The sequence below is a fragment of the Cydia fagiglandana genome, chromosome Z (assembly GCF_963556715.1).
Source record: "Cydia fagiglandana chromosome Z, ilCydFagi1.1, whole genome shotgun sequence".
NCBI classification, from domain to species: domain Eukaryota; kingdom Metazoa; phylum Arthropoda; class Insecta; order Lepidoptera; family Tortricidae; genus Cydia; species Cydia fagiglandana.
Genome location: NC_085959.1, coordinates 10,763,045 through 10,777,023, shown reverse-complemented (window position 1 = coordinate 10,777,023; position 13,979 = coordinate 10,763,045). Strand labels below are relative to the sequence as shown.

At 38.9% G+C, this 13,979-nt stretch overlaps 1 protein-coding gene across 2 annotated transcripts in view; it reads left to right on the top strand.

Annotated features, from left to right (window-relative positions):
- The window catches only part of LOC134678311 (UNC93-like protein), a 118,176-nt gene extending 107,199 nt beyond the window's left edge, over window positions 1-10,977 (top strand). For both annotated transcript variants that reach the window (XM_063536817.1, XM_063536816.1), the window contains 3 exons: window positions 1,162-1,429; window positions 7,503-7,699; window positions 8,539-10,977. In XM_063536817.1, the coding sequence (XP_063392887.1) occupies window positions 1,162-1,429; window positions 7,503-7,699; window positions 8,539-8,661 (588 nt within the window). In that variant the 3' untranslated portion in view covers window positions 8,662-10,977. The remainder of the gene's footprint in view (window positions 1-1,161; window positions 1,430-7,502; window positions 7,700-8,538) is intronic.
- Window positions 10,978-13,979: the final 3,002 nt, after the last annotated feature.

Sequence of the window (13,979 nt, the reverse complement as noted above, 5' to 3'; positions counted from 1 at the left end):
TGAAACTGTCTGCAATAGGTACTAGGTACACTGAAAGTTACGCGCCTCAGCGATAATTTTACTCAAATAATATGCAATACCTATTTGAATCTAATTACTGGCCGCGCGTTACTTTCGCTTACCTACTGATAACAACACCACAAGTGACTAACGCATTTTTGTAACTCACGATGTCTCTTCTTACAAAAAAAAACCTTACGACAACATGTTAAAGCTGAAATTTCAACAGACAAAGATGCTACATGTTACCGTGTCAGTTGAAACAGAAACGATTTGTTAAGGAATGCGTGCTCCCAATATTTATCGTTGATTTTGATTGCGAGTTAAGACATTTCCTATAACTACTCTAAAATCTTTGTTTAGCCAAACATGAAGTGATTAAGATATAGTCAGACAGTAAAAAGTCTGCAGCGATTTTAATACCCCACGCAGTACAAGTGTCATTTTAAACGTCAAAGTTCTATGAAATTATGACGTATACATAAGACTTACACTGCGTGGGCTATCAAATCCGCTGCAGACTTTGTTTGGTGCAACTATAGTATCGCTGTAGGAAACCGTTGATAGTTATTACATTGCTAATACGTGTTATCTAAGTACATTTTTTGCATTGTTTACTATGGAACGTTAACGTAAGATAATAAAAATCTATATTGCACACCTCAATAAAAGAAAACAGTACAAATCACAATCTTAAAAGTAGAAAAACACAATGGGCGATCTTATCGTTAAAGAATAGTGTACATGGAAACTTGCCTCCTATAATTAAGTATCGACTTTACAAACCTAAACACAAGAAATTAAAAAAGAAAAAACGTTCATTTTTAGTTGAATACCGGGGGGCACAGACAAGACATCCACCAGACTGAGCATAGTCGCGCTACCCCCTCTGCCACGCATACGTTTGCATACGGTAATTTTACTCCATGTTCGAGTCGAAAGTGTCTTTTTTTGACGTCCATGTCTTTGAACGGACCAACGGCACGGCATCACGGCACGGGACTTCGCTCACCTCATCCCGCGCACCTCCGCATTTTTGGCATAATCGGTTGCATGAAATAATTGCTCTAAACTCTATCTATGCCCCGGGGCAACGCCGTGAAGATGAAGGTTATGTTTTCAAGAAATAGTCACCTATTAGATGTTTGTATTTGTTGACAGGCGTACGTGTCCTGCGCACTCGGCATCCGTTCCATCGGGTACGTGATGATCTGCTTCGGGGTGGTGAACGCCATCTGCTCGCTCGTGTTCGGCTCGGCCATGAAGTACATCGGCAGGTTCCCGATCCTCGTGATGGGCGCCGCGCTGCACCTGGGGCTGATCGTGTGGCTGCTCATCTGGCGGCCCAACCCCGAGACCCCCAGCACCTTCTTCGTGATCTCGGGGCTGTGGGGCGTGGGCGACGCCGTCTGGCAGACGCAGGTTAACGGTGAGTTCGACGACCTAGCCAATTCAGCGCGTTGCAATTCAAGAGGCGTTTGTGAGTCGCGTGCCGAGATATATAAGATTTAGAAACTGCGGTATTTTACATATAGTGTCCTTTAACTTATTGTGGACTTGCCTTCTGAGCTCATTACATTTAGTTTAGTATAATCTAATTAATATAAAATTTTCTCTAACAATTAAATAATTATTACGGCGTACACTTCATAAGTAACCTTGCTTTCGAGTAAAGTTCTAAGTAGTAACTTTGTGTGATATCACATGCAAGAGTTCTTGATTTTTATAACTTAAACTGAAACTTGTTCTGTAATATTGCTACATAAATGGCCAAATAATAACAGTACTATGTAGTTCGAATATCATTTACGTTCGACTCAAGATGATACTTTGCGATATTATTTGAGACTCATAAAAATATGTTTGCGATATAAAGCTACAGTAAGTATTGCATTTCATTGAATCCATTAAATTCATGTACACGATTCAAACTTGAAATGTGGGTATTATAAATATTGGAGGGCGCCGCTCGCTGTTTCTAAACCCGTTTTAAATACAGTGAAACCTCCATAAGTCGAACCCTCTAAGCTGAAAGTTCTAAAATTAAATCGCCCTTCTTTCCTAGCCACTAGATTTATATCCCTCGTAACATTAGACCCCGATATGCCTAATGTACTAAAAACATCAAACCCCGTCTTTGTGGGAATTATTTTCTTTTGATTGCTGAAACTAAAAGCAGTTCCTGCTTTGTTGACGAAATTATCAATGTTGTTCGTTCTTCGAGAAAAACTCTAGTGGACAGAATAGTCCCTATGATGGAATTAGCGACATTGACCTTACCTAGTACAACTAGGCGATTATATAAATACTTAAATACACATACTTAAAGTCTTTGACAGAACTTAGTCAGACAATTTAAATTTTCTATGGGACGATAACCCTTCGCGCCTATAATTTGCCGCTTTTTTCTACTGATAGAAATGGCTTTAGCGTTATGCATGAGATGAGAATCGTGTTATCGAGGTTTGACTGTATGACGTTGAGTGCGAGTCCCCGCAGGCTCTCACGCGTGCCTAGGCATAGGTATCACCCGCGCTTTTCGCTTCATCTATTTCCATCCTAGAACCTGTTCTTTAACAAAACTCGGACTTAGGGCCACAGACCAATTCTTAAAGCAGATACGTCACACTGAAAAATAACATTAAGTTCGGCAGTAAAAATATTGCGGAAACGTTTGTGACGACAACAGCGCATCTACTCTGATCCTGAGAATACTGGATGGCTAAGATGACTCGGAAAACGATTTTTCTGAGAAAAAGCTAATTAGATCGATTTCTTGTCTTCATAATTCCATGCATTACAAATTCAATCTAAATCGTTAGAGCCGTTGTCAAGAACTGCTTTACAAATATACATATTTACAAGCGCCTTTATAATGGCATAGAATACAATAAAATATTGTAAATAACTGTGCTTAGGGCGCATTCACACGTGCGACATCACGTGCGTTCAGACGTGACACCCGTGATTTACGCCACTAGAGCGCTCATTTGATAAGTGGTGAAAAACACAGTGTTTAAAAACATAAATATGTAATGATGCCACGTTTTAATGTGTTTAAGTGCTAACGCGTACACGTATGGCTTGCCCGTGTCAGTGCTAAAGAATTCTAAGCATTTTCATGTTTATGTGAAAATGATTACCTATAGTGGTATTAGGTCAAATTTTATACAATGTATGTAATTGCAGTAGGTACAGATGCATTTTAAATGAACTGTGTTTGTTTCTAAAGTTACCAATTGTTGATCTATCTAATGTTCGATTGGTTTTAACGATTAACTAATCAAAATCGTTTACACGTTATTTCTTAAATAATGTTTATTAAAACGTTTGAAAGGGACCTAAAACATTTAGTAATATTTCTCGTACCTATTTCTAAGGCTATCGTAAGTGTAACTAAAATATAATGAACCTAGGTGCAACCGAGTAACGGAAGGCCGCGCAATAATAAGTGGATTTTAAGATACATATCAATTATTTCGCCACGCATTTTTACCATTCATTGCAGTATAGAATAGAAAACATTGATTTTTTTTTATTTTTTTTTATTATGAATGGGCTTACTCATGGCCACAGACTAGCCGAGGCGTAGACGTGGCCTACGATGGAGCGAGCTCGCCCAGAAGGCTCGTAAATTGATTGCGTCTTTACGGTTGGCAGGGCAACTTGATGCTTTATCTAGCGTGGAAAAACGTAGGTACAAGCTATGTATAAAATTCTCTAAATGTACCATTCCACGTGTAACTGTCTAATATAGCCAACCAAACACTTATGATGGCGCTCCTGTTAATACAAGCCTAACTGCTGGACTCCGACCAAGCTCAGTTTGCATTCATAAGGGCTGTTCGACGTCTTGCCCTGTCACAATTACATACGTACGAATTTACAAGTGTGACAGAGAGACAACACGACGAACGTGGTTCGCGGTAGGCCCTCTGATTTAGACGGCGCGCGAACTCGCATGCGTTTTTAGTTACATTGCGGATTGCGGACTGTAGGTTACGTCCAATTCAACCGACCGATCAAAAACCGCAACGTAATGAATCTCGCATGCGAGTTCTCGCATCGTCTAAATGAGCCCTAACCCATTGAAAGCGCCATATTTGAGGTAGCGCTTGGCATGAAAACTAAAGGTGACATTCCAATGTCAACTGCAGCTGCATTACTGTATGCTGCTGTCGCTGTATCTATTTCCTTGATTTAGTGACGATTTCCGAAGCACGTTTTTTTCTTAGACTTTATTCATCTTATACGAAGTTACAGTATATGTCTTTGATATGAGGTTTGTATTTTTCGAGCGTAGGTAGCCATCGATGTTGTGGCACCACGGCCTATAGTATAGGCCCTATACCGTTTGACAGATAACAATCTATAAGGTGTCATTACATTCGTCAGAATTGTAGCAGTGATATAGGGTACTTATGTATTTCTATAAAAATAGCTTGTGAAGATAGATAGTTTTTCTTCAAATCTAGGTAACTACTTTTTGCACGACTTGTAGGTTGGAAGTAAACTGTTTAAGTAATTTGTATTTTTACATAAATATGTAAAATCAAAACGGCGTAGGTATATGAATAACAAATGACTACCGGCATATATGATATTAAATAACAGTTTCCTGTATAGAAATAGACCTGACAAAGTAGTGTCATGAGACAATTAAGTGTTATTTTGTAATGTGGTCAGCACATCCTTGAGGCATCTTCCTGTTGCACGTCTAGGTACACGTAGGTACATCAATATCTACGCCATCAGTCCGCAGATACCAATCTGCAAGTAATAGTACAATAGGGCTGTCACTTGCTTTACGATTCTTCGACTAAAGTCGCAAACCTCTTATCTCCTATCCAAAGTTAAGTTAAGAGGTTTTCCACGTTCGTGAAAATACGATGGAAAATAATTATGCACCACATCTGGGGGCCGATTTTTTAATTTCGTGCGCTCGATTTCGTCACTCGAAAATCGATGGAAAACGGCGAAATGCTAATTTTTGAAATACTAGCGATCGAAATTTGGAATCTAGTGGTATTGACCACTCGATTTCAATTCTATTAGTAGAATTTAAACGCCTAGTAGTGGAGATATTATTTAACGAAATACACGAAATCGAGTGGTCGAAATTCAAAAATTGGCCTCCATATTCAATTTTGTTCGTGAATAAATGATTTTCCAACCTATTCAATAGTAAATAAGTAGAATAAAAATACCCTAAGAATCCTGCTATTCAATTAAACTAGGATCTCGTATGGATCAATAATGAGTAGGGTCTATAAAGATATCAATTCGATCAATTGATTCGCATTCTTACTGCACTCATAGAGAGCATTAAAGGAGTGCAACAACGACGCTGTACATTTCATTGTGTAGGTAACCGCTAGTTTAAAATAATTAAATAATTTCATGGGCATGCTTGAAGGATCTGATGATGGCCTAGCGGTGAGAGCGTGCGACTTGCAATCTGGAGGTCGCGGGTTCAAACCCTGGCTCGTACCAATGAGTTTTTCGGAACTTATGTACGAAATATCATTTGATATTTACCAGTCCCTTTAAGTGAAGGAAAACATCGTGAGGAAACCGGACTAATCCCAATAAGGCCTAGTTTACCCTCTGGGTTGGAAAGTCAGATGGCAGTCGCTTTCGTAAAATCTAGTGCCTACGTCAAATCATGGGATTAGTTGTCAAGCGGACCCCAGGTTCTCATGAGCCGTGGCAAAATGCCGGGATAACGCGAGGAAAAGGAAGAAGGAAGGCTTGAAGGATCTTTACTTCTAAGGATTCTCAAGGATGTTGGCTAGATCGCCGGTGCATTACAGTGTGGCCACACACTGAGCCAAGTCACTTTTTCCTTACAAATTAACCTGACTTTACTGACTGTAAGAAGGTAATTACCTTAAAAAAGGTTTAAACCATTAAAAAAAAAACATTCGGGCGCCTGGCAGAAAGCACAGAAACAGATTTAATAACCAGATAGCAAGTAGTGAGCAAAATGGAATTTTAATACTAGGGAGGGCTAGGAGAAAAGGAAAACAAACTTATTGCCTTTTAACTTGTATTAGGTTAAATAATGCGGGTTACAGTTACTTTTACAGAAATTTGGAGTCGCAGTCCCACAGAAGGTGGTTACCAATTTTAAATCTCACACACCTCTATCTGTCGATTTAATACCTACCAAGATCCATAATTGCTTAAACACTCCAATTTAGGTACATTAAGTCAGCACAACGGTACCTACTTTAATTATAATACACGAAGTATATAATTTCACTAGAAACAAGTAACAATAATTGAGTACAGTGCGTCAAAGGATTCATTGGGCTGAGTATTGAATGTGTTTCTCATTGATGACGTGCGTTGAGACGGCAGGGTTGCGCCACAGTTAAGCCGACCACTGACTAACAGGCCGCCGGACGGTGTAGGCCTGTCAGTTAGAACAAAAATTTGACAGTTCCGAACAACTGACCGGCCGATATCGTCCGGCGGACTGTTAGTCAGTGGTCAGCTTTACTCGCAACAGCCATTTTTCTGTTTCATATGATAGAGTTAGACCGTAAAAAGTCTGCAGCGATTTTGATAGCCCACGCAGTGCAAATGTCATTTTAAACGTCAAACTTCTATGAAATTATGACGTATAAATAACACTTACATCACTGCGTGGGCTATCAAATCCGCTGCAGACTTTTATTGGTGCGACTAAAGGACTCTTGTCATCTTAACAGTATACAAATGTCTTTAAATTTTTAAAACTAGGTATAATATAATAAAAACAAAATAAATAACGTAAGATATGTATTTAAAGTCAAGAAAAAATACGGGTATTAAATGGAAGTTCTTCGGATTTGTTTCCCTTGGGTTATCCGTTATAAGTACGTTTCACATTTTGGTTACTACTTATCTAGGTAAAACTATATCAAGACTGTTTATAATTTTTTATATTTCTAAGTTATTAGGACATGCGTCTCGGTAATCACGGAAAACTCTTAGCTAGTAGTAGTATTAAAACAACCGAGACTTCGTCTAATGAAAGGAGGTAAATGAAGAGGTTCCTTGTATTTTGAGATACAAACTTGCACAAAGAGGCGTTCTTCTGTGGTTGACACCAACCTACTCTTATTCTATACTCTCAGCTACCAGTACATGTTGCCTGCGCAACTGTTGGACTCGAAGAGAAGCCTATGAAATGTTGATGATGACGAGTCTTAGCAGTGGGGAGACACTCCTGACTTCGGTCAAACTCGGCTCCGTTCGGCTCAGCATTGCTCCGAGCAATTATTAGGGTTGGCACCACTTGACTTCCTTTTGTGTGCACGACCACAGATAAGATAATCACTTGAATTTTGACAACCCTAATAAATAACCGAAATGGATAGTGCCATATATTAGAAAGAAATAGCATGCTTCGACCCTGAAGTGCTGTCAAACTTCGGGTTTGTAGGAGGTGTCCTTTCTGTACGGTAGTACTATTATTTCTTCTGTGGTCTTACCTAGTGTCTCCGCCTTTCCAGGACTGTACGGCGTGCTGTTCCGGCGCAACAAGGAGGCCGCCTTCTCCAACTTCCGGCTGTGGGAGAGCGCCGGGTTCGTGGTCGCGTACGCCTACTCCACGCACCTCTGCGCGCGCATGAAGCTCTACGTCATGATGGTGGTGCTTCTTATCGGCTTCTGCGGGTACATCGTTGTCGAGATCCTGCACAAGAGAAAGGTAAATTATCTAAACAAGCCTTTGATCTTTTAGGACCTGTATCTATTATCTATTTTAGAGTTATGGAGGGCTATGGACCGCGCGCAACGCGCCACGTCCGTCGGGCTACGCCCGACTCTTATAGTATGAGGGCGCCTTCGGCGCCCGGCTTAGGACCGCGTGCAACGCGCCACGTCCGTCGGTCTACGCCCGACTCTATTATCTATTTTAATTTTGGAGAAAACTCATATTTGTAATGCGTTTTGCCACTCACGCGCATTTGAAATACGAGTGTACCTAATCGTGGACGAGCAGTAGATAAATATGTATAAGGTCACTGTACGAAAGTCTTCGCGCTCAGCGATAATGCTTTATTAAATTATTGGTATTATTACCAAGAATAACTATTAATTACATTTACATCTATCTTTCAGCTACTATGTGTTAGTTATCCTAGTCCTGTGCACCTTTTTAAAATATTAATTTCTTTAGGTATTAAGTAGTATAATAATATTTATACTGTCAAATACTCACAACAATGTTCTTTAGGCCGATGACAATAGGTTACTTAGAGTCAGACCAAGAATAGTCTGCAGCGGATTTGATAGACCACCCAGTGAAAGTGTTATTTTAAACTTCTATGAAATTATGACGTATAAATGACGCACTGCGTGGGCTATCAAATCCGATGCAGACTTTTTCTGGTTCGACTCTAAAATGTAAATTCGTTTGTGTTACAGTCAAGCATTTAAATGGAACATAGCCCTTCGTGGCGTGATCAGCGTTGATATTTTATTATTAGCTGTATTATAAAGGACAGTGCAATGTTTCAGTAGCATTAACAGCATGTTCGTTCGCAGGCCCGCCGCCTGAAGGCGATCGCCGAGGACCCGGCCGTGGCCGCCGAGGCCGCCAAGCAGCCTCCCGAGGAGGACGACGAGAAGGACGAGATCGACGACGAGATCGTCATCACGCACCTGTGAGCGCCCCAACACATCCATCTTTGCCCTGGGGAACTTGTGTGTCCACACATCAAGTACGAAAAGCAACGGACGACTTGGTTCTAAAATTATCCCCGGTAGAACGTGAGCGTGAAACCGTCCAACACTTATGCAGTTATTTATATTTATACATGTTTTTTCAATGGACAAATTTCCTGGGGTAAAAATGGATAGTTTCGTGGTGCTAATCGACACGGACCAAAAGGACACACAAATCTTTACAAGTATTAGGTTTAACCATAGGAAGGTACAATTGACTATCTGAGACAAGGATACTCATCGCGCGTCCACATTTTATATAATTGCGTGACAGCTATTTTTCGACACCTACTTTCTAATTGTTCTATAAAACAGTGAAATTCATTAGGTACTAAAATTAGTTTTATAGAACTCCCGGAAAGTAGCCCTAATGATAAAACTGCGAGTGCCATGCCCAGCAAGACGCTTGCCCGTAAATATTTGTCATTTCATTTCTTTAAGCAAGTAAGTGTCGAAATGGAAAGTGATTTTTAATACTTTAAACAAAACTTTATTTACCCAGTCCGATTATTTGGTCCGTCAATTAAGGACGAGCTGTATTAAAACTCGAATTTATTTAGAATTATTTATATTTCCAATAGATGAATGTTGATGAGTATTAAAAAGTACAAATTTTCTCCATTTCGGGTTCGACCGAATCGGAAAAATATCAAGTGCCAGCGCAAGCATTTAAAACTACCACAGGGGTCATCTCTACTGATTGTGGCAATTTTTTTCACGACTTCTATTAGACCAGTGAGCCTTTCCGGATAACTGGTCTTGTAGGATGTTATTAAAATTACTCAGAAGTTATTATAGAACGACTCGAACCATTTATTTATTAGAAAAATATAAAAGTTCTGTTATCGACTATGCGGTGCAGATTATAATTGAAAGCAGCTGTTCAGTGGTTCGGCACAATGAATTGCTGATTGCGAGCGAGCATAACCAACTGTGTTGACAGTTCGTGCGTAATTGCGCGCTTTATTCTTCTGTTCCAATGACTGTGGTGTTTATTCGACTCTTTTGCGTGTTTTGTGAGTAATTAAACAATAACAAGTGGGTGCGGGTAACACTTCCACCTGCGGGAAGTGGAGGCCCTCGCTCTCGTCTATTGTTGAGTTGGTATTATTTGTATTTTACTTGGATCATGCTCAGAAAGATGAAGTGGCTTCACTCGTATTATTATAAATATGAATCGATTCGACTTTATATTATATTATTTTATTTAAATAATTGATAATTCTAAATATTGTTGTTATTTCTAAATACGAATGAAGCAATATGATATAGACTGCTCAATTCGTTTAAAGAGTGATTTTATATTACATTATTGTATTAACAATAACTGTAATATATGTATTTCCAGCTAAAGACTTAGAAGCGAAAGCATTGATTCCAATAATATACAATCCATAGCTCCATTCATATAATGTTAAGTTATGTAGGTAAGATTGTTGATATTATTTTTAATTATTTTTGATAATATCGTGAGACAGGTTTTCGTGTACAGAAATATGTCAATCGTAAACGACTCGGGCGGGTGTAAGAGCGGCCCAGGTCCTATTGTAGGTACCTACTTAGATCAAATAAATTAATTGTGTAACCCTTACAAGCTTATAAATACTTAGGTAGGTAGATATTTAAGTTTGTTAGTATGTTTTGTGAGCAACTCACAGCGCCGTAGAACCTGTATGTTTTTTGACCGAAGCAAAGAGCCTGTGGAGTGGAACCGTAGGTTTCAATATGTTGCTGAACTTTAATATACTTCCCAAGTGCCGGAGAGGCCAATAAAGAAAATATATCAAAACAAGGATGGTCACAATTTGAAATGAAAATGAAAATTTAATTGTTAATAAATATTATGAATCATCAACTAACTAAACAATGCAATGAGTATTACTTATTTGGGCATGTGATAGATGCTGAAATGTATTGTGACCACTTACAATTTATCGGAGTTTGTAAGATTTATACAAAATCTCTTCTTGGCCTTACACAGCTTTATATAATTTAATTTATAATAAAATTATATAGTAAGACGAGGTGTGTACCGATTGCTAGGGTAACAAAACCACGTGATAATTACAGTAAAATGTATAAATATAAGCATATTAATATTTTAATGTAAATTTAAATTAGTGGTAGTCTATAATATAAATAAAATTGCTCTATTTTTGAGATAAACATTATTATTTGTTTGATTAAATATTACTTATGTTATATTATTAACGATGTGAAAGAGTTTGTGATGAAAATAAACATAGAAATTGTTTGGTCTTTGCGTGTTTCTATTATATACCTTAAAATTGTCATTGTGTTGTTGGCAAGGACTTAAGCTAACTAAGCTTGCTTTTTGTGAAACCGTAACAACCTTTACCAGTGGGTAACAACAGAAAATAAGAGAAAAACTTGGCGGTAAGAACAGAAATTAACCCAAAAGACCCAATAAAACTTACATTTCACATAAACCGTCTGAATATTTTTCTAGCTATAATATTAGGCAATCCCTACCTAACAAACATTTGACATTTTATATTAATCGCAATTATTATTTAAAAACATTTGCCGGGTAACACCGCAAGGCGTTCAAAAAATAGTGTTAGACCAGTTAGAACCAATTGGCGTGAGTAGTTTACGAAAAATTAATCGCTGCCATTTTAGTGACGTCAATGAAGCATGAAATTTTTATTTGCATTTTATACAAAACCAACTTTTTAGCCTTTTAATTCAACTACGGAGCCTTATGGTTTCGCGATGTCCGTCTGTCTGTCCTTCCAGCGGCTTTGCTCCGTGATCGAAAGTTCCAATTTAGCATGCCGACAGAATGGTAAATTAAAAACTGAAAAGAAACCGGACAAGTGCGAGTCAGACTCACCCACCGAGGGTTTCGTACTTTTTAGTATTTGTTGTTATAGCGGCAACAGAAATACATCTGTGAAAATTTCAACTGTCTAGCTATCACGGTTCGTGAGATACAGCCAGGTGACAGACGGACGGACGGACGGACGGACAGCGGAGTCTTGGTAATAGGGTCCCGTTTAGGGGACGATAGCTACCGTATGAAAGCTTGTGTAATGCTGGCTGGTGATGAGTATTAGCCCACAACCACATGTCTGGTCTGTCGTCTTTCCACGACAAACGCCATGTACTTAATGTTACTAATGTAATGAGATATGTCACATTCTGGCCTCTTCTAAGTTTATTACTTTAATTCCAAACATGTTCCCTCAAGTTAAACTAGAATATCGTGCCAGTGTGTGAATGATTTCCAAATAAAAAAAAAACTGGTCAAGTGCGAGTCGGACTCGCCTTTCAAGGGTTCCGTACATCACATAATTTTCAACATTTTTTGTACGTGAAACGTCTTGAAAAACCCGAATGGGTCAATCAAAAACCAGATGTAACATGAAGTTTTCTGGCGTGGTGGCTTATATCTTTACATCTCTGAAGATTAAATGCAGAACAATAGTACAAGTGTCCAAATGCGTAGAGCTGAAAACAGTGAAAACTCGAGCGTCCGACGGGTCGCGCTTCCTACAACTTCCGAAAGTGTTTTAAAAGCGAAGGCCGAAGAGAGATAATACCTACAGGATGGCCAAAAATAAAAGTGTATTTCCGTAGCCAGGGAGGTTTTGGGATTATACTGAGCGACTTTTAGTATGGGACCAACCCCAAAATCGCGAAAAAAGAAGTATCCTCCCATAGAAAACGGACCAGCCTAAATGTATGAAACAGCCAAATTGACCATAGTTCTGTAGAAAGCGACCAACTTTTTATTTTTGTCAAAGTGACTTACACCCTAACTCAGTGGCTTTGGTCGCTATCTGTATTGATAAAAAAATTGAGTTGGTCGTTTTCTGCATAACTACGGTCAATTTTTCCTCGCGATTTCAGGGTTGCACGTTGGCAACGGGAATACACTTAGTTTATTTTTTAGCCACCCTGTATACCTAGTGCTTTTTAAAACACGTAACAATAGTAACCTAATCAATCAGTACAGTCAGCAACAGAAGTTGCTAAGCTAGTGAGTGGTTTAAAATGATCTGGACGCGACTTTATAGTTAAGACAATAAGAGCATGTCAAGGTAATTTCGAACACCTCGCCCGCTTAGCAACTTCTGCTGCTTATGTGCCAGTTACAGCCTAGTCGCATTTTTTGTCTTCAGTCCGACTCACGCTTGAAGCTAAAGGAACGCCACTTTGGGACGCTTCGGGCCTTCGGCCTTATGCGGATATCGGCCTATGGCCTTCGCAATAGCTGTCTACATCACGTTTCACTTAAACCATTGCGGCTGTGTCCCTAAAAAAACGTTAACCGCATTTATGTTCTTAAATCCGACTCACGCTTGACTCTAGATTTCTCATAGGTTTTCCTGTCATCTTTAGGTAAAGGACTATTTTGTGTATTTTTTTCAGAATTTTAGACCCAGTAGTTTCGGAGATAGAGGGGGGGGAATGGTCATTTTTTGTCTATTTTCTTGAATAACTTCTAAAATTTTTATCCTAAATTTATAACAAAAATATATTTGAGATTCCCAAAATGAGCTCTTTTGTTTGATATGTAACACGATATAGTTTTCAAAACTTTGTTTTTTAATTTTATCGTTTACCCCCCAAAAGTAGCCCCTATGTTTAAAATTCATTTGTTGACGTTACATATCCGTCTTTGGGTCACAGACTTACATATGTGTACCAAATTTCAACTTAATTGGTCTGGTAGTTTCGGAGCAAATTGGCTGTGACAGACGGACAGACGGACAGACAGACGCACGAGTGATCCTATAAGGGTTCCGTTTTTTCCTTTTGAGGTACGGAACCCTAAAAATTGGCTGTGACAGACGGACAGACGGACAGACAGACGCACGAGTGATCCTATAAGGGTTCCGTTTTTTCCTTTTGAGGTACGGAACCCTAAAAACCAGCCAAGTGGGAGTCAGACTCGCGTTTCTAAGGTTCCGTACATAAGTCCGACTCACGCTTGACTGCACATTTCTAATAGGTTTTTCTATCATCTATAGGTAAAGAACTAGGTATTTTGTGTATTTTTTTCAAGATTATAGACCCATTAGTTTCGGAGATAAAGGGGGAATGGTCATTTTTTGGCTATTTTCTTAAATAACTTCGAACCTATGTATTTTAACATTATAAAAAAACATGTCCATCTTTGGGTCACTAATTTACATATGTGTACCAAATTTCAACTTAATTGGTTCAGTAAGTTCCGAGAAAATAGTCTGTGACAAACGAACAGACACACGCACGAGTGATCCTAGAAGGGT